The sequence below is a fragment of the Lampetra planeri genome, chromosome 21 (assembly GCF_965212315.1).
Source record: "Lampetra planeri chromosome 21, kcLamPlan1.2.h2, whole genome shotgun sequence".
In the NCBI taxonomy this organism is placed as follows: domain Eukaryota; kingdom Metazoa; phylum Chordata; class Hyperoartia; order Petromyzontiformes; family Petromyzontidae; genus Lampetra; species Lampetra planeri.
This window is the reverse complement of record NC_136127.1, coordinates 707,878-727,182: the sequence shown is the minus strand read 5'-3', so window position 1 is coordinate 727,182 and position 19,305 is coordinate 707,878. Positions and strand designations below refer to the sequence as shown.

At 43.0% G+C, this 19,305-nt stretch overlaps 1 protein-coding gene across 2 annotated transcripts in view; it reads right to left on the bottom strand.

Annotated features, from left to right (window-relative positions):
* Positions 1-1,739: 1,739 nt before the first annotated feature.
* Positions 1,740-19,305, bottom strand: part of LOC144724496 (uncharacterized) — a 101,907-nt gene continuing 84,341 nt past the window's right edge. For both annotated transcript variants that reach the window (XM_078603693.1, XM_078603694.1), the window contains 2 exons: positions 14,229-14,362; positions 1,740-13,202 (listed from right to left, as the gene is read on the bottom strand). In XM_078603693.1, the coding sequence (XP_078459819.1) occupies positions 11,442-13,202; positions 14,229-14,362 (1,895 nt within the window). In that variant the 3' untranslated portion in view covers positions 1,740-11,441. The remainder of the gene's footprint in view (positions 13,203-14,228; positions 14,363-19,305) is intronic.

Below are 19,305 nucleotides of genomic sequence, written 5' to 3'. Positions count from 1 at the left end.
CTTCATAGGTGCTCACAAACAGAACTTGCCCCAACAGTTTGTTAAGGCTATACCGGGGACCTTGTGGCCGACTGGGCACCTAAGCATCGCACATACTGCGAACTCCCTAATTGTACCCCTGTGGTAAACCCTTTATCCCCCAAGGGTTATGTTCTTGAAAACGCTCACGAATTCGTGAATGTAGAAACCTTGTTAAACGGTAAAAATGGGGTTACGTTCCTGGTACAAGTTAACATAGGGGGGAAATTGTAAATGTTTAATAATAACTACAATAAATATATTATACATAAGGAACAACGTATTTTTATTGTTGGTTATGATGATGATTTGACGACGATGGAGGTGGTGGTAATGGTTGTGCATTCAGGTGGATTGCTCCTCGAGAGATGGAATAAGAGAGGAAAGTGCAGATGCACTTTTATCTCTCATTGGACGCTTGGGAGTCACGATTAAGGATAGAGGACCTTCAGGATGCCGAGTGTGATCTGGAAATGAATTCCAGACTGAATCGGGAGGTAGCCAAACGATTGGAATATTGGGGCGATACCATCTCAAGTGCGGAATGTGACCATGAGACATTTCGGGAGACAGCAGAGGGGGGAGAGAAAGAGAGTTGTATCATCGAGCCTTTTGAAGTGAGTTCCAGCATCTTGTGGCCTTCTACAACGGCATTATTCCTCCTCCGCAGAAGTGGTCGTTGAGCAGCTGCACTGTGTGCCGAGCCATGCACGCAGCATGGCGCCCCTGGGCTGAGTGGCCACGCCGCACAAGTTCCACTGCTTGAGCCTAGACGTCTAAAGTTCGACATTGGACTTGGTGAGACCAAGATCTCTGATCAAGTCGTTTTAGGTATTTTTGGTTAGGGTAGTATGGGTTTCTCTCCTCAGCTCCACCTCTGAAATTGTCATCTGGATCTACGTCTTCCTCGCTCTCTGACTTGCTTCCCTCTTCTAAAGATGGCTGCTCACTCTCCGGAGGAGTGGCTATGGGGAGCTCATGGCAGTGTGGCAATGGGGCGATGGATGAAGGAAGGTCCGGATACGTCATATCAGGTGCATTCTTGCCAGTCCGACGTTTGGAAGGGTCCATCATGCAGAAGTAGCAGTTGCTTGAGTGGTCAGTGGATTCCCGCCAAATTATTGGGATAGCGAACTTAATGGCTCTCTTTTCATCTCTATACCATCCTACAAAAATATTTATTTCACTCATGACTAATGTGTAAGAGATTTTCGCAACATTTTTCATATATGATATATTTTTTCAATAACATTGAAAATTGTAAAACATTTAAAAATAAAAAAGACATAGCAAAATGTGTCTGCCGGATGCTTGCAGCCTCTTGATGCCATCTCAGAAAAATGTAGATATGTATACACTTCGGCAGCTGGAACTAAACTGAACTGGTGGGCTTAAGGCCCCTGTATTTATACTAATATTTATATTACTGGAAAGTTCTAGAATGTTCTAGAAGTTACTCCAAGTTTATTCAGCACTGAATCTATCTGGAATGTTCTGCAAAATAGGTACATTTAGAAATATCACTGTCCTGGCCACAAAAGCAAAGTTTATGGGGAATAATAGTCATTTTCTGTACTTTTGAGGCACAAGCAATTCGAAAATAAGACTTACTACCCAGGAACAAAAACTAATTGTTACACAGTGTAATCTACCAGCTATAATACACCCCTTATATGTCTTGCATCATTTATAGTCAGTCGTAAAAACTTTCAAAACTCAGATTTTGTACAATTGCATTTATTTTGTAAGAGAATGTAAAAATCACATCATACTCTTAGTTTAACTGTAGCTAAAATACCCAACAGCCATTAAACTGCTATAACTCACAACAATCAGACCAGTCCCATAGACATCATGCAGCAACATAAAAACGCAGCCAACCTTATCGCTAACAAAAGCGATACAATGATAAACTATACGTAACGTAAAACAATACGTAAAATATTGCATATATCTCCATTTAGCCTCGTATAATGTCATACTTAATTAAAAAAAAAACACATTTGTTTAAAGGCTTATTTCACAAGTGGAAAGCATAGCAAATATCTCATTCTGTGTGCATCAGTATCCCATAATATGGAAAATTCAACTTAAAATTATTAATGCTTAAGAAGCTCAGTTTCATGAAATATAGAATGCTTCCACCTGGTTACCGTTTGATTGTGAGGTCATGGGGATACATTGGTTGTCCACGACTCTCATGCTTTGTGTCTCATTTTCCATGACAATTCCAGGGGCTGCACTGGAGAACAAAAACATTGGGACACAAGTGTTGATTGTAGACAAATGGCTTCAGAGATGTTACTGGAATTACAATACGTCTATATCAACTTCTGAGAGGACTACTGTGGAGATGGAGGTGGATGTGCATAGCTCATGTGCAGGAGTGAGATGGATTGGTCGCATTGCAAGGACCATGACGAATGGCAACGGAGATGCCTTCATCCATCAGTGGATAGATAATGGCAGAGAACATCAATGTTTATAAACAATGTGGTTATGGAGGCTCATATGCAGATACCAAATTACTTTTCATAGTTAACCAGTCTGATACCCATAAGACACCTCAACACCATAACACAGGGCTGCCCCTTTCTTTGGTTCCAATACATTAACATTAGCTGCCCTGCCCATCTCTAAACCTTTATAAACAGCCTGCCTCAGCAGCTTTCCCCCTCTTTTTTTCTCCTGATGACAATTGCTTGTGTTGCGATCGAAACGTCGTGATAATTTTTATTCACTTTATTTACATTTTTATTCGTATTATCTTATTATTTTTTTCTACCTACGTGACTTTACTGTAATAACCATAGAAAATGAATTCCTGCATTCACGGAAGTTTGAAGTCAAAATTTAAATGGAGATCATTCTCGGTCACATGCATGCTCGTGCACTGTGCAGACATTGTTATCCATATGCATTAACCTTCTCATAGAAAATAAGGATAGTTAAATGTAGGTGTAAAACACTCAAACCCACATTTGGCATATTTCAGCGACTACAGGCCTTAATTCCCCATCTTGGAAAACGGTGATGAAAACGGAAAGGTGCAGTCAAAATGAGGCGTGAACTACACTCCGTTACCATAGCTCTTGTGGCGCATGCTGACATCTCCATAAAACGATTACCTAACTGCTACTGAGCTTTTGTTGTCCAATGCAACCACGTAGCCAGCGCTGCTGCCCTCTCCCAGCTGAATGAGGCTAACGGTCATCGTAATAAGCCCTTGGAATTACCCCAGCCACCAAAATACATGACCTAAAATGTAGTGGTTGTGAATACTCACATTACTTCCAATATTTCTAATAAGATTATGAATGACAAAAACAGTATTAGCATTTCAGCATTATGAATATCTGCAACAGTAACAATAAGTAGGTTTTACTTGAACGTCCTTCATTTAAACTCTTGACCAATTGTTTAGTATTGTATGAAACCTGACTCTACACAACAGTAACATCTATATAAAGGACAGTAACCTACTTTCTGTACAGTCAACCCTTGCGATGTGCGAGTTCTGGATTCGCGAGTTTTGCATATTCACGAGTTACTAAATGTATACTAATTCCCTATTCGCTACCCGCCGGACTCCAGTGTTCGCGAGTGTACGGAGTGCTGACAGACCACCCACGTCGGTGTGGGTGGTCTGCAAGCACGCAGAATGTTACTATAGTACAGTACTGTACATGTTACGCTAGAAACTGTCTGCGAAGATTAAGCACAACTCCTCTGCTGCCTGCTGAGTTCTCAGTGTCACAGTAATCCTGCTCTTGTACATTTTTACTTTATATATACTTAGTCGACTCGTTTATATATTTTGTTATGAGTCGACTGTGAAGTCCATTAAAAAGAACGTGATTGCAATCAGGGAAAGTGTTTGCGGTTATCGCTCCCCAGTGCTAAAATGATAACTGTGTGGGCGTTGTTATCAAACACTTGGATCTCCCGAGGAGTTATCCTCCTGAATTCCTCACCATCACCACCACCTCCATCATCGTCAAATCATCATAAAAAGTTATTAAAGTGTTCTTTATAATGTATTTATTGTAGCCATTGTTATTAAACATTTACCATGTCCACTCGTACCAGGAACGTAACCCAATTTTTCCCAAATGAGCAAGGTTTATGCATGCGCGGATTCTGCAGCGTTTTCAAGAACCTTACCCTCACAGATAGAGTTTACTCTACTAACCTAGGAAGCACAACACATTAACTCAATGAGATCAACCAACCCTACCTTCCAGTCCCTGGTGCACTAAATAACACCACCACACCCACAAGACAGGGTGTCAGTGGGTGATTTTATAACGTTTTAATAGTGTCAGCATCACAACAGCAGCTAAGGGTATGACTAAACAGTTTACCAGTTCCAGGTTCCCCTAAATAATGACCCGTCAGTTTCCTCCAAGAAATGGATGAGAATGTTATCGAGGCAGCATTCCGTTGATACATCACATAGGTCCACACATTCTGCTGGATAAACATAACTGCATTACCGACCCATTGCTGGCTCCGTGACCCTTGCTCAGCTTTGGCGTGCCCTTTTAACTTGACCTTGCAGGTAATTACTATTGACAAGGAAGCGGTGATGCTTCGGACATTTTCCAGTATAACATGGAAAAAACAGCCAACAGAGGGCAAAATTAACAAAGATGTATGGTGAACTTTATGATGGGAATCAGGGTCTACATTTTTTGAAAGCAACCTGCACATTGATTACATTAATATCTCAACAGCTTTTTATCACGTTGTCACGCTGTTACAAGAATCCCCCGCTATATTTTGACGAAATTTGCGTTGTTTCGCCGATACGTGGCTGCTTAGGGAACACATTTCCTTACAAGTGTAATGTTTCGCATGAAAGATTGTGCAATGATGAGGAGCTGTCAAATGATCTGGTACAGCTGGAACGAGCTGAGGAAGAGGCCAATGAAACGATACCACCATGAACATTGACCAGTGCCATTTACTGCTACACGAAGCTGTACCAGCAGCAGCAGAAGATAAATGATATCCAGCTGTCTTTGGACAGACTTGTTCACCGTTCTGCAATCGAGCCAGATGGTCCGGAGAAGAGCCCAGAGGAGAGGCAGCTTCATTTCTGGTGGACATTCCCGTGGCTCCAGCTTCATCATCAGATGAATAGGCCGGTGAACCTGCCCCTTCATCTGCAAAACTCTACCACTGCTGCCCATCGATCAGCAAGCTTCTTAACCATATCTTGCAAGTTTTACCTAGTTATTTGTATTATTTATTAGTTAATATGTATATTAACCTATAATCATATGCATTTGTGTGCACTTCACGACATTTAGTCACGTATTTCTCTCCCAAAATTGTCAGCTAGGAACACAACCCGCCATTTAAAAATTACGTCGATGGGAAATGAGTCCGCTTTAAGTAATTTCGAGTTGAGTAGCATTTCCCAGGAACGCAACCCTTATATATAGCGGGGGGATTCCTGTATTCATCAAAACTAGTTGTGATGTCTGATAAGTTCCAGTCTTTATGTGCCATGAGGGCAGAGTTGAAGGCTTGCTGACAGCTCGGTTTGAAAAAACATGCGATTGTTGGGAATTCCCAAACACATCCTTCACAAGCCCTCTCTTTAGACATATGCCCCGACATCACTAGTATAAGCCATGAACATTTAAACTCGGTCCCAAGATCTCCTGCATCCAATTTTCCCATTTTTGATGGAACCCAATGGTGTTTCTCTTTTTTACATATGGTGGGATGCAAGACAAACATTATCTCTTATTCAGTACCACCCCATGGACTTTTTTCAAAAACTTTAAAGCATCACATTAGAAAGTCAAAAAGGATAAAAAATAACAAAGCACAGATTCTCTCACAAGCACACAGCAAGATTTGCATGGGGGTGACAGGCTTAGGATCCGGTGCCATTATCAAGTCAATGTCTTGACGCCCTCTAAAAGCCAAACAGGTATAGTGATACGTGTCAAAAGTTTTGAGATAGTAATGAGTCACTGCTGTAGTACATCCACTGCTCTGCCCTCTTAAAAGCCGCACACCACTGTTGCGGTCGTGGTGAAGTTGGGAGAACCATCATTGATGGTGCAGAGCTATCAGAGGCCAACACGTCCTACCTTGTGAGATATCGAAAAACAGGAAATCATTAGATTGGCCAGCACACACACGATCAGAACCTTGGGCACCCAGGTCTTTTCCATTATTTGTACAAGAGGACGTCACGTGTTCATCTCTGCAATGTTAAAGTGCAAGGTCAACTAAGTTGGTTACATTTGTGAGTTGTATATAAATTGTGGTTGCCATAGTGAAGGGCACCTGCCGCAGGCTTCAGTTTGGTTTCACACAGTGTGAGCTGCTGTGCACATATGGGCCTAACAAATTCTAACTGTTATACTCAACGAGATCTTACTCTCCAATTTCATCAATGGGATATATGCGCAATGAGTCGTGTTTCACTTTATATTTCATTGAAGACAACTGGCAGGTATGGAGTGGCAGTCTGTGGTGGAGTGCAATGGGGTTGCGAATCTGTGAAAGACTGGTATGCCCGTTATGTAAGGAACACTTACAATAAGCCACCAAAAATCATAGCAGATTAGTACCAAATACCTTAAATATGGATTAATGCATCTGACAATTCCTGTGGGAGTATCGTTTTAAAATCCTGTACTCATGACTCCCCCAGTTACATTGAGGTGCTCAGTGACACGTGTGCATACCAAGTGCACCTTGCACTCGATCCCCTAAAGCACAAGGCTTTATTATCCACCTGAACCAATCCCGAGTTCAAGTATCCCATCTCACGTCACAGTTGCTATTGCAACACAATTTAATTAATACATTGGTGCCTCAACTATTTATACATTCTAGCACTAAAATTAATTACGGTGCCCAATGACAACAGCGTCGAAACTAATTTCCCCCATTCTTCAATACAGCTCAGTAGCGATCATTTAAGTCAGAGAGAGGTGATTGCCGACCACCGATATAAACTAGGGCATCAGAACTCCATTCTGAACCTTGACACACTCTTTCAGCCTCTAAAATATTCCACTAAAAAAGAGTGCACTCGTACTAACACCCGAGACCACTATCTAAACATGAAAAAGATGCCAGAATATCACGCGTATAAAATGTTAACGCTACTGAAGAGCCAGTGACATTACCAATGCCCTGGATGTTTATGAACAGCTGGACCAACAACAATCATTACATCAACACAATTGATCACTTCACTGCAATTTGATGTTTGGGAGCAAAATGTGTCTGAGCCTATTGTACAGACACCAGTCAGTGATGTAAATATTTTAAGACTTCAGTATCAATTCCACAAAAAAAATCGAAGCTTGTGTCAAGTCTAATAATGTCAACTTAACACGTAGGCTTTCGCAACCAATATTATCCATAAGAGGTTTTTGCGTTAGATCGTGTTGTTAAACCCGCCACCACCCAACTCAGCCAATACCTACTATTATCACCCAGGAATGTCTGTCCTTAATGCTCGTGACGTCACTCCACATCGACCAGCCCCCCTCGTTAATATTCATGAGCAGTTGACGTCCTCCAAATGGACACCCCCCCCAATCATAATAATTAGCGGCTGACGTCACTCCACATGGGGGGCCAAGGCGCCTGCCCCCCCCACTCCTCGGCGTCAACTCACAACCCTCACTACAAAGGCAGAACCCTCACGTCACGCGATCTCCGTAACGCTATTGAGACATCAAAGTAAAAAGGACATCATGATGAACAAGAGATTATAACCTTAAAATGAAATAGGTCTGTGTCACCGCACCCTTACAAATTGCACACGCGTTAATGCAATGAATAGCACCTCGCGGTCTGCTTATCACTAGCAAGTATCAGATTTACTGCAATACACCCGTCCTTAAGACGGGCAAAAGGCTAGTTTGTACAGTTTGTCACACCGGTGTGTTGGAGAGTAAACCCACAATATTTACAATTCAAGTACAAAGTTTTGCCGGTAATTACAACCAGCCTCATCAAGCGACAGCCAGAATTGTGGCTCGACTCTCCAACACATCGGTGTGCTGAACTAGTAACTAATTTGCACGTTTTGTTTACGAGACAAACCTTACTAATGGCCTGTGTCTGGTGGTGGTGGCTGGTTTAACGACACATTAATATTTACGCGATCTAACCCAAAATAACCTCTATTATGGAAGTCTAATGATCCTTGTACAATGCCGGATTCTGCAATTTGAGGGAGACTTTCACCGATACAAGTTTCCACTCAACCAATAACAACTCTACACGGTGCCTCCGTATATACCTTACACACTTTGTGGTGTCACAATGTATTATTTGACATTTTGACAGAGTAAAAAAAAGAATGTGAAATTTTCATGAATTGATGGTTGATAAACATGCCATTAATGCTGCAGTTTCATGTGGGGTGATTTAATGCCTGCATACTTCATTTATCTTGTAGAATTTTTATAAACCTTAAATTTCATGTATATGCCACTGCTGGATGGAAATGTGTTGTGAAGATTCAGTTAAAAGACAATTTCTCTAATGCATGCCATTAAATTGAAACTGAAAATACATTGTAGGCCACTAGTTTTGTCTTCACGTTGCTATTGTGTTATAAAAAAATATATAGAACAGTATTTTGTCTGACATGCATTCTTAAAAACAAGTTTTACTCAATTGAAGTTACAAATAAACAATGAAGGCCATCATTAAGGATATGTAATCACCATAAATACCTGATATAAATGGCATTAATTGTATTTAAATAACTTAGAGTATTTTCAATATTTCAGATGAACACAACGTTGTCTACTATCTAACCGTAAGCAAAACAAAAAACGATGTTAGTTGACATGTAGTATGTGTGTATTTTTTAATAGCGAGCGATTGCCATGCAGACTGGCTGGGTAACTCCTGTCTCGACTCAGCGCTGCGTCACCATGGCACTAGCAAAATTTTGTACAATTTACTACGACAAGAAACGTATTACAATTGGAAAGAGAGAGACATCTTCAATGACCTTTCGTAGAAATCTTAAAAAAAAATACAAAAAATATATTTTTGAAATGATTAAAGTCAGTTTCATATCACCATGAAATTCGTGAAAATCTCTTTCCAACATTTCTATGAAATGAAACCCCCTTGTGGTGTCTGTGCTCACTCTGAGGTACGCCTGGATGAGTATAGAGATTGAATGGCAGCCCAAGGAGATAATACATGTGAAGATAACCACTGTGCAGCAGATGGAACAACGAGGTCAGTTCCTAATGAGCGAGATGGAACCATCGCTTAGCAGAATGGCAGCAGCTTGAGACTGCATTCACCAGATGGAGACACTACAGCTGATGCTTATATCAGAAGAGCTGACAGTGATAAGATAATGATGGTAGATGAGGAGCTAATGGCATTGAGGTGAAATAAATTATATGATGATGACAATTTAATTCCTGCTGCCGACCCCATAACAAATCGCTGCTCATGCTGCCACAAGCCCTGAGGTCTGGCACACTACACGATCAGACTGTGACGAAATCATCCTATTTTAAAATGCATTCGATATCCTGCATTTAGTTTTGTCAACTAAAGTGGTTACGCGCATGGGTAATTGCATGATAATTCTGCTCACCTATAGTCACAATCAGCACCCACGACATTAATGTGGAGCGGTGCGATTTCGCTGGAAGGACATTGGTTTTAGGACTCATCACAGTAACATCATTCCACCATCGTAATGCCCTGCCGATGTGAACGATTCCTGTGGATTAAAAATAGGGACAAAATATTGCAAGCGAGGCATTGCACTTCTAATATGGCTGACACCAGCGTGCCTCCTGATTTTGCCATGAAATTATATGAAGAAATAAAAGAAACAGTGAGAAATTAGATGATAATGCGAGTACAAAGTACTTCCTCATTCCATGTTTAAACAGGTCTGGTTTACACGCGGCACGTTCACAGAACGGTCTCTCACGCAGCCACCGAAATTATTTGCAATTACCACAACACAATAGGGTATCCAGGACATTGCAATCGTTTTACTTGAGTCTAAAAGTTAACGTAATTATAAAAAGTGTTGTTTTTAAATCTGCTGTGTTTGAGTCCAAACAGTGTTTGTTTATCATTTACTTGTATTTGATAAAATCAGTAACAAAAAATCCCAAATGAAGATACCTCTTTGGCTAATATGTACAGCCTTATAATCTTTGGTTTAAAATAAAAATGAGTGAACTACTATCCGTATCATAAGTGAAGACAAGGGATTACAGAGTATTACTCAAAATAGTTAAATTTAGTTGAAGGCTAGTTTAGCTCAACTACATAATCGCAAACCACACGCAAGACATTTAAGACCTTAGGCAGGTTTTACGAGACAGCACGTGGAACGTTGCTGCACTTGAAATGTGCCGTGCCGTGAACGCAGCCTTATGATCAGTATACCGATTTCTGTGCCCTCAACAATAAACGCATCTACCATGTGATCACTGCCTTCGAAGGCCTACTGGATAATGCGTGTTTTACATTTCAATGCACGTTTAAAAAAACGTTTGGATTCAGTGGTTTGGACAATGCCTCGCTGTTTAAGGGGGTATATTGTGAAACAATAACCTTTGGATAGCGCTTATCGAATGCTCCCGAAACATGTTGCCAAAATACAAATCTTGGGCGAGCAATGACTAGTGACAATGTAAATTGTATTTGAGCTTTGTATTTAAATATTCTTTGGGTCTTTCGGTAAAGCCACATAGATAGAAAAATAATACAAAATATCACGACGTTTCGATCGAAACACAAGCAATCGTCATAAAACTTTTTAAAAATAATTTTTATATCTACGTGGCTTTACCGAAAGACCCAAAGAATATGAATTCCTGCAGTCACAAAAGCTTTAAATTAAGATCTGTATTTCAACTTTGCAAATAAATGCTGGGATTAATGTAACAAGAATGAACTGTATTCCTTTTATATAATTTCCCCATTACCCTTCGAATTGTACAGCTGTGCAATTCACTTCATTAAGCTTTGTCATTAAAACCATGCATAGGTGTATGGACACACATAAAACAATTGACATGTGAATTCCCTTAACGCAAGCGATGACAAATAGAACTGGAAGGTCTGTTTGGATGCATGGTTGGTCTCTGGTTACTGCAGCGAACTGACATGAGTGATGACAGAATGAGCAAAGAGAAATTCACGACTTACTTCAGCACCGACGCACTGTACAGGGAGAGGCAAACACTGGGATGATGCGTACATCCGTTGCCTGAGTTACGGCGCGTATGACGTTCATGCAGAGGCCACGAGTCTCCCGCGTCACTTGTGTGCACGTGCGCACCACTCCCCACCGGAGCAAGCATCGCATGCGGCTCAGCCCGAAAAGACACTCGCACTCTGGTCGTGTAAGAAGCTCGGCGCGTAACGACGCTTGCACCCTAGTCGTGCGTGAGGCGGGTGCTGTTGTCCCGTTTGGGGGGCGGTGGCGGCGCCGCTGCTCGGCGCAACGTGGCGTACCTCGAGACACCGGGAGAGACCGACGGGCTGTCGGGCTCCCTCAGGAGCTCCGCCGGTGGCGGTGGCAGGGTCGTGTCATCCGGCCCATGCATGGGCGAGCCCACGTGCTGCTTCAGGGACTTGCGCTTTAAGGTGCGATTGAGATCGGCGATGAAACTGGCCTGTGCCAGACCACCTGGCCGGCCCGGAGAGCTCGATGGCGAGGCGGCCGAGAGGGCGCTGGGACTACCCGGGGCTCCTGGGTTGGATGCATCAAGGGCTTCCGCCACGAGCACTGGTGGAGAGCCCGGGGCATCTGCCTGTCCAGAGAGCCGTGTGCTGTCGCTGCGTTTGGGCAGCGTGGGCGGTGCCACTTTTTTCTGTGAAAAAGCTGCCTTGGTAGAGGAGGGTTTGGGCGGGGACGGAGCTGGTCCCTCGTGGCTGGAGGGGGCGGCTTGTTTGCGGAGAGGACTTTCTTGACCGCAGGCCACTTTGGAGGCCTGAGGCATGTGCACGGGTGGTGGCTTGGGCATTGTTGCTGGGGGCCCTGAGGGCTGCTTTGCATGAAGAGGCAGCTCTGGAGGGGGGGGTAAGCAATCTACGTTAATAAATGGCGGCGGAGGAAAGTCTGCCTCCTCTGGAGGTGGAGGGGGCGGCAGCTCAGGAGACGTCACAGCAGACTTGAGCTTGCTCCCAGGTGGTGGGAAGACGATAGGAATATTCCTTGCTGCAAAGTTCAACTTCCCAGGCTTGGCCTGTGTGGAGGGAGCACTGCTCATTGACGTTTGCTCGGTGTCGGTCACACCCATTCTCTCCCCTGCAGATGCCACGCCCGCTCTTGATTCCTTGACACTAGAATTCCGTTGTGGGGTAGGAGGCGGCCTCTTGCCAGAGCGTGGTGAAGCCCCATGCGAGGGTGAACTGGGCACTCTCTCCCCAGGGATGCTAGTGGGAAGCAGGTGATGTGGGATTTGTTTAGGAGGGGGCAGTGGAGGGGGAAAGGGTAGGAAGCCCTTTTGTGTGTCAGAAGCCAGAGGCGGAGGTGGAAAATCCTCATCTGGTCTTGGCGGGCTAAGTGGAAACGTGGAATGGTTGTTGCTGACTGGAGTGGGGAATCGAGCACTGAGGCCAAGCTGTGAGTGTGCTGCCAGAGGGTAGGCATTAGCAGGTGGAGGAGGTGGGGGTGGAGGAGGTGGGGGTGGAGGAGGTGGGGGTGGAGGAGGTGGGGCCTGGCATGCAGACATCTGCACTGGTGGCTGTGTTTTGCAGGCTTTGACTGCAGGCTGAGTTACCGCGGGAAACGGTGGCAGTTGAGGAGGGATTGGTTGTGTTGACAATGCATGGCCTGGCAGTGCCACAGGAGGTATGTGGGAGGTATTCACAGCCGATGTGGACAGTTTAACAGAGTAGTTAATCACCTGGGCAGGAGCAGCAAGTTTCACTGGTGGCTGAGACAATGTTGGCATAGATGGAGGTGGTGGGGGTAGAGGCATCGCCTGAACTCCTGGCAGCTTAGTGAAGCTCGCTGGCAGTGGAGGGGGAGGTGGTGGTAAAGGTCCTATCGACAGATGTAGAGAGTCGGGGTGGGTGGGTGGGAGAACTGAAGGGATGCTACAGTTTTGAAAAGGAGGTTTCAATCCTGACAGAGGGGGAGGTGGAATGGCATTCGCCTTGCTGTCACCCTCAGCTTTTGCATGCCTCTCCTGTTAAGGAAACAAGGGGATAGGTTAGCATTCAGATACATGTGTCCACGTTACATTCAACGTAAAACCCAATTGTAGTTGAAAATGCCATGAACATTCACAATTGCAGCAACTGATATGTGCCAATCTAATCATATACTAATTATTATGAATATTTATTACACTACAGCTATTCCAAAATCAGTGCTCGCCTAAGGAGTTTTAATTTGAGAGCAAATACTGATTCATTCCTTGTAATATACAAGTACACACATAGGAATGTTAAACGAAAAAGATAATTAAACATTAAAATGCTTGCAATATATTGAGCAAACTACGACAAAGCTTTTTTAACTCACAACTGAGTTTCAGCTCAAGAGACATTGATGAGCAGCAGCAAGCCAAGGGCCTTACACACACACACAGGACCTACAGCAAAGTCTCACAGAGTTGGATTCGGGTAAGCCAGAAATTTTACCAAAACAATGGAGACCTTTTTAAATATTCCAATTATCTAAGCTGCAATGCAGCGAGATAAGGTGCAACGCCCGATGTATATATTGTGTAGGAAATCTCAGGTGTGCTTATTAAGACCAGGAAGTGTAAAAGCACTATCCCTAATCATTGTTGGAGAGTAAATACAGCTGACATGCTGGAGCCATTCGAGCTGTATATACAGTTATCTATATACAAGCACTAGCCACACATTTGCGAGGAATATAACTAAAGTGAATTCCTCTCTGGCCTGCTCTCAATCACAACATAGACAATAATAATGACATAACAGTAATTTAACTAATTGACATATCACAAAAGAACATCAACAAGAATGATATATCAACATTAACAACAAAAAGATGAATGTTCGCATCAACAGCATCAACAACATCAACAACCCCCCCGAGAGATGATGGGCCAAGATGACCACCCCTCAAACCCGGATGTGAACCTGATGATTGCGAGTCACCTAAGGCACTGTAACTACTTCAACACGTGCCGTTAATGGCTGCGAAATTCCAATGCAGGGCTCAAGAGCAAGCAGCTCACCTTGCTCTGTTCCTCTATCTGAGTGCCACGCCGCCAGGCCTCCGAGAACATGGTGCTCACGATGCTCTGGGAGCGTGTGTGGCTCCCCGACGTCGCGTCCGACATGCCCACTTCCGTGTGGCCCGAATGGGACTCTGCATGAGAAACGGGCGATGAAAACATGGCAGGCCCCCCCAGGGAAATGCGTCCGTGGATTCGTGGTGTCCCCGTGCCAGGACATGTGCCGAGCGTTTCTTCTCTCAAGCTGATGCCTTTTGCTACTCGCTGTGGGGAATATTGAGCAGTGATGATTATCTGGGGTAGAGAGAGCCAAGTTCCTGCCTCGCTGCACTTGATAGAATGCAATGTAAAGCAGTTCAGGGCGATTTGTGATCCGACACTCACCGATTCACTAAAGTCACACGCTCACTGTCAGTCAGTCACCTCCTCATCACTCTTTCATTGCTACTATATTGTTATTGTTATGATGCATACATTGTTATTTTTCCCGTGAATTTGACACATTAATTACAACACCCATTATAAGGACTTGGGTCTGCCAGTTTATTTTTTATTTTTAATCAACACTGTTCAACAACCACAGTTCAGCTCACATCACACCCACCTACCCACTCACGAAACCACCTACTTGCCACACTGCAGGTCACTACGCTTCTCCTTCTGCTTCTTCCTTTACACTGCTCCACTTTGGAATTCCCTCCCATCATCCCTTTTCCCGACTTCTCATGTAAACCTCACTTAATTCAACAAACGTTATAACTCCTGAACTAGTACAGATTTATCTTCTTGGTTCTTTCGGTAAAGTCACGTAGTAGGGAAATAATAAAAGAATAAAAATTTTACGTAATAAAATACAATTCTCACGACGTTTCGGCCACAACACAAGCAGCCGTCCTCAGGTGAAGAACAGGTCTGTACTATATACTGCCATATACAAACCCAACATTAAATTATATATACCACCCCATACCTTAGACTATACATTGTAATATATAATAAATTACAATGTATAGTCTAAGGTATAGGGTGGTATAGTAATGCAGTATATAATTTAATGTTGGATTTGTCTATGGCAGTATATAGTACGGGGTAGATCCGTGTGATGTAAGGAAAAAGTTTAGCTGGAGGCATAGTATATTTTTTGGGACATAGAATTGTAATGTATGACTTACTGTTAGTAGTCTTAGTTCTTTCGGTAAAGTCACGTAGGTAAAATTAATAAAACTAAAACAATAAAAATCACGACGTTTCGGAGGCAACACAAGCTTCCGTCTTCAGGTGAAACCGTCACAGCAAAATATCTGTACCTTATATAGTGGTTAAGGGGGGAGGAGCCAGGAAGGGCAGCGGGGGAGGAGGAGTTGGGAAGTGGTCAATTACTGCTTTTGTTATGCTGCTGGGTGGGTAAATGAATTAGATATGATTAAGCCGCTCTTTGTTATACTGTTTGTGCGCAAGTCACTGTGGGATGAATGGACTGGTGGTCACAAAATTCTAAACAAACATAAGATCCAAGTCCGATTCAGTACAGTACATAAAATCCGTGATCTAATTCCAGTGAAGGATGTCATCCCTGACTGTGAAGGATGTCATCCCTGACTTGCAATACCCTGGAGTCTATAAACTGAGTTGCAGCTGTGGTGACTGTTACATTGGGGAAACGAAACGTCATGTCTCTGATCGTGTCCGCGAGCACAAGTCAGATTTGAAACACGGCAAAATTGAGTCGTCCACCGTTGCCGGTCATTGCTACAACTCGGTGGGCTCTCATGAGATTGTTTTCTTCGAGACTAAGGTGCTCTGCAAGCCTTCTGGCTACCATCAAAGGTTTGTACACGAAGCCATTCAGATATACAAACACAGACATAATTTCAACCGTGATGATGGGTACAAACTTAGTAATCATTGGAAAGATGTTATCAACCATGCAAAAAATATTTAATTACACATTTTTGGACCATCTTATCTGACAGGCACTATTTTACTTCACCGAGTGTTAACATCCCTAACGTTTAACAGTACTCTTTATTGTCAGCCAACACTGGTAAAAACATGGGCATTTCCGCTCCTTTTCTATTATGTACATCCACAGATACTTGCGCAACACGTCCCTGACCACGAGTCCATTCATCCCACAGTGACTTGCGCACAAACAGCATAACAAAGAGCGGCTTAATCGTATCTAATTCATTTACCCACCCAGCAGTATAACAAAAGCAGTAATTGACCACTTCACAACTCCTCCTCCCCCGCTGCCCTTCCTGGCTCCTCCCCCCTTAACCACTATATAAGGTATAGATATTTTGCTGTGACGGTTTCACCTGAAGACGGAAGCTTGTGTTGCCTCCGAAACGTCGTGATTTTTATTGTTTTATTTTTATTAATTTTACCTACGTGACTTTACCGAAAAAACTAAGAGTATGAATCCTTGCAGTCACGAAAGCTTCAAATCTAGAATTACTGTTAGTAGCTCAGCTTATTGGAGAGTATATTTAGTATATTGATATTGATGTAGTTTATATTTTAGTTTTTTACGTGGTGGTTTGCTGCTGCAGCTCCTTACTATTAAAATTCCTTCACTTTATTACTGCTAACCCTACCTCCTCCCTTTGTTGCTGCTAATCCTACATAATGCACGGGCATAATGACTTTGAGACCCACCCACCTCCTACGCATTCCACAAGTAGTGACTAATCCCATATCTGCATTTTCCATAAATATGCTCTATTCATCTGTTGATATGCAAATTCCTTTGTCAAGGTGCCCTTCCTCCCCTAACCCAGCTTAAATATACGCTGCCAAGCTTGGTGGTGTTCATTCAGACGCTGTCTTTCCGACAGACCTGTTCTTCACCTGAGGTCGGCTGCTTGCGTTGTGACCGAAACGTCGTGAGAATTGTATTTTATTATGTTTTACTTTTATTATTTTATTATTTCCCTTCTACGTGACTTTACCGAAAGAACCAAGAAGATGAATCCCTGCAGTCACGAAAGCTTTAATACAGATTTGATTATAGTGATGTTTGTTGTTGGCCGCTTTACATTATGGGTCTTTTGGCCTGTGCTCAGCAAGTGTTTAATCGAATTCACGTATAAGTTGAAAAATAAGTAAAAATCACTGAGTATGTAAGAGAGCCGTTTCCACTGCCAAAACAGAAAGCGTAATGTAAACAAAGGCAGTCAAGGTCTAAACGCTCATAAATGGGCGTTGCTGATTGACTTATGCATGGTTCAGCCCCACTTATGAGTGCTCGGATTGGCTGAAATTGGTGCCCGCGTGCATAACGTAAACATCCTGTTAATTAACATTTTATATAAGTCGAAACCATGGGGAGTCCTATGGGAGGTGAAACGTTAACTGAAAAACCGGGAACCGATGTCACTGTTAACCGAAGGACTACTGTACGACAACCCATTCCTGTGTGTCGTGCCGGCCTTCATAAGTCTTTGCAAACAGCACTTGACCCAACAGTCTGAAAAAGCTATACGGGGGGATGTTTTGTCTTTGCCTTTATTTTCGTGTATACAAACATGCAAGGCAGCTTTAAGAACCAGGGGATGGAGAACAAAAATTGCTTCTGAAATCCAGCAGGCCGCAATTGTAGTCAACTCCGAAATTCCGCAAGGCTAAACATCGTTTTGTTTAAAGTAGATATGCAAGTTCCAGTGAGTCTGGGACGTGGCTGCCGTTGCTATGGACGAGGTCGTCGTCGTCCCCCTTTTACTGCCAACAAACTGCCGGGCAGACAACCCCATGCAACATGGCCACCGTGACATCATTGCTCTGCGCGCGTTCAGCAAGTCTGTGGCTGCTTATTTACGTGTATTGGAAATTATATACATGTTATTATTCATAATATGCGCTATAAATGTAATTCACGTTCATATTATTGGTTCTTTTGGTAAAGTCACGTAGAAGGGAAATAATAAAATAATAAAACATAATAAAATAAAATTCTCACAACGTTTCGGCCACAACGCAAGCAGCCGTTCTCAGGTGATGAAACAGAGCTGTCGGAAAGACAGCGTCCAAATGAACACTGCTAAGCTTGGCAGCGTATTTTAAGCTGGGTGGGAGGAGGAGAGCGCCTTGACAAAGAAGTTTACATATCAACAGAGGAATGTAGCATATTGATGACAAATGCAGATATGGGATTAGTCACTCCTTGTGGAATGTGTAGGCGGTGGGGGGGTCTCAAAGTCATATTATGCGAGTGTATTATGTAGGATTCGCAGTAATAAAGGGAGGGAAATTTTAATAATAAAGAACTGCAACAGCCCAAACCACCGCGTAATCAAGCTAGTGCATTATGTGGAAAACAAAAAAGGAGTTTCTAAAGAACTACACATACCCTACTATCATACAATAAACCGATGTGAAAAAGCTAAATATAAGCTACATCAATATAATCAATTTACTCAATATATTCTCCAATAAGCTGAGCTGTTAACATTAAGTAACTGGGTATACACTACACTATATTATGACTACCATATAGTAAACTGATAAAAAACATAAAATATAAACTACATCAATATAATCAATAAACTCAATATACTCTCCAATAAGCTGAGCTACTAACAATAAGTCATTTTACATTACACTTCTATGTCGAAAAATGTGGCGGTTTTATCTTTAACGTTAGTGTAATGTAGTAACTCCACGGGAGACGACTTCCCGGGTAACACACTCTTTATTTTATCAAACTTGGTTACAGGTGACTAACACCTACTTTGTATCTCGGGTGACAAACACCCACTTCGCTACTTGGCGACTAACGCCCACTGAGTTACTCGGATGACCAACATCCACTTAGTACTCGGGTGACAAACACCCACTTAGCTACTTGGCGACTAACGCCCACTGAGTTACTCGGATGACCAACATCCACTTAGTACTCGGGTGACAAACACCCACTTAGCTACTTGGCGACTAACGCCCACTGAGCTACTCGGATGACCAACATCCTCTTAGCTACTTGGCGACTAACGCCACTGAGCTACTCGGATGACCAACATCCACTTAGTACTCGGGTGACAACACCCACTTAGCTACTTGGCGACTAACGCCCACTGAG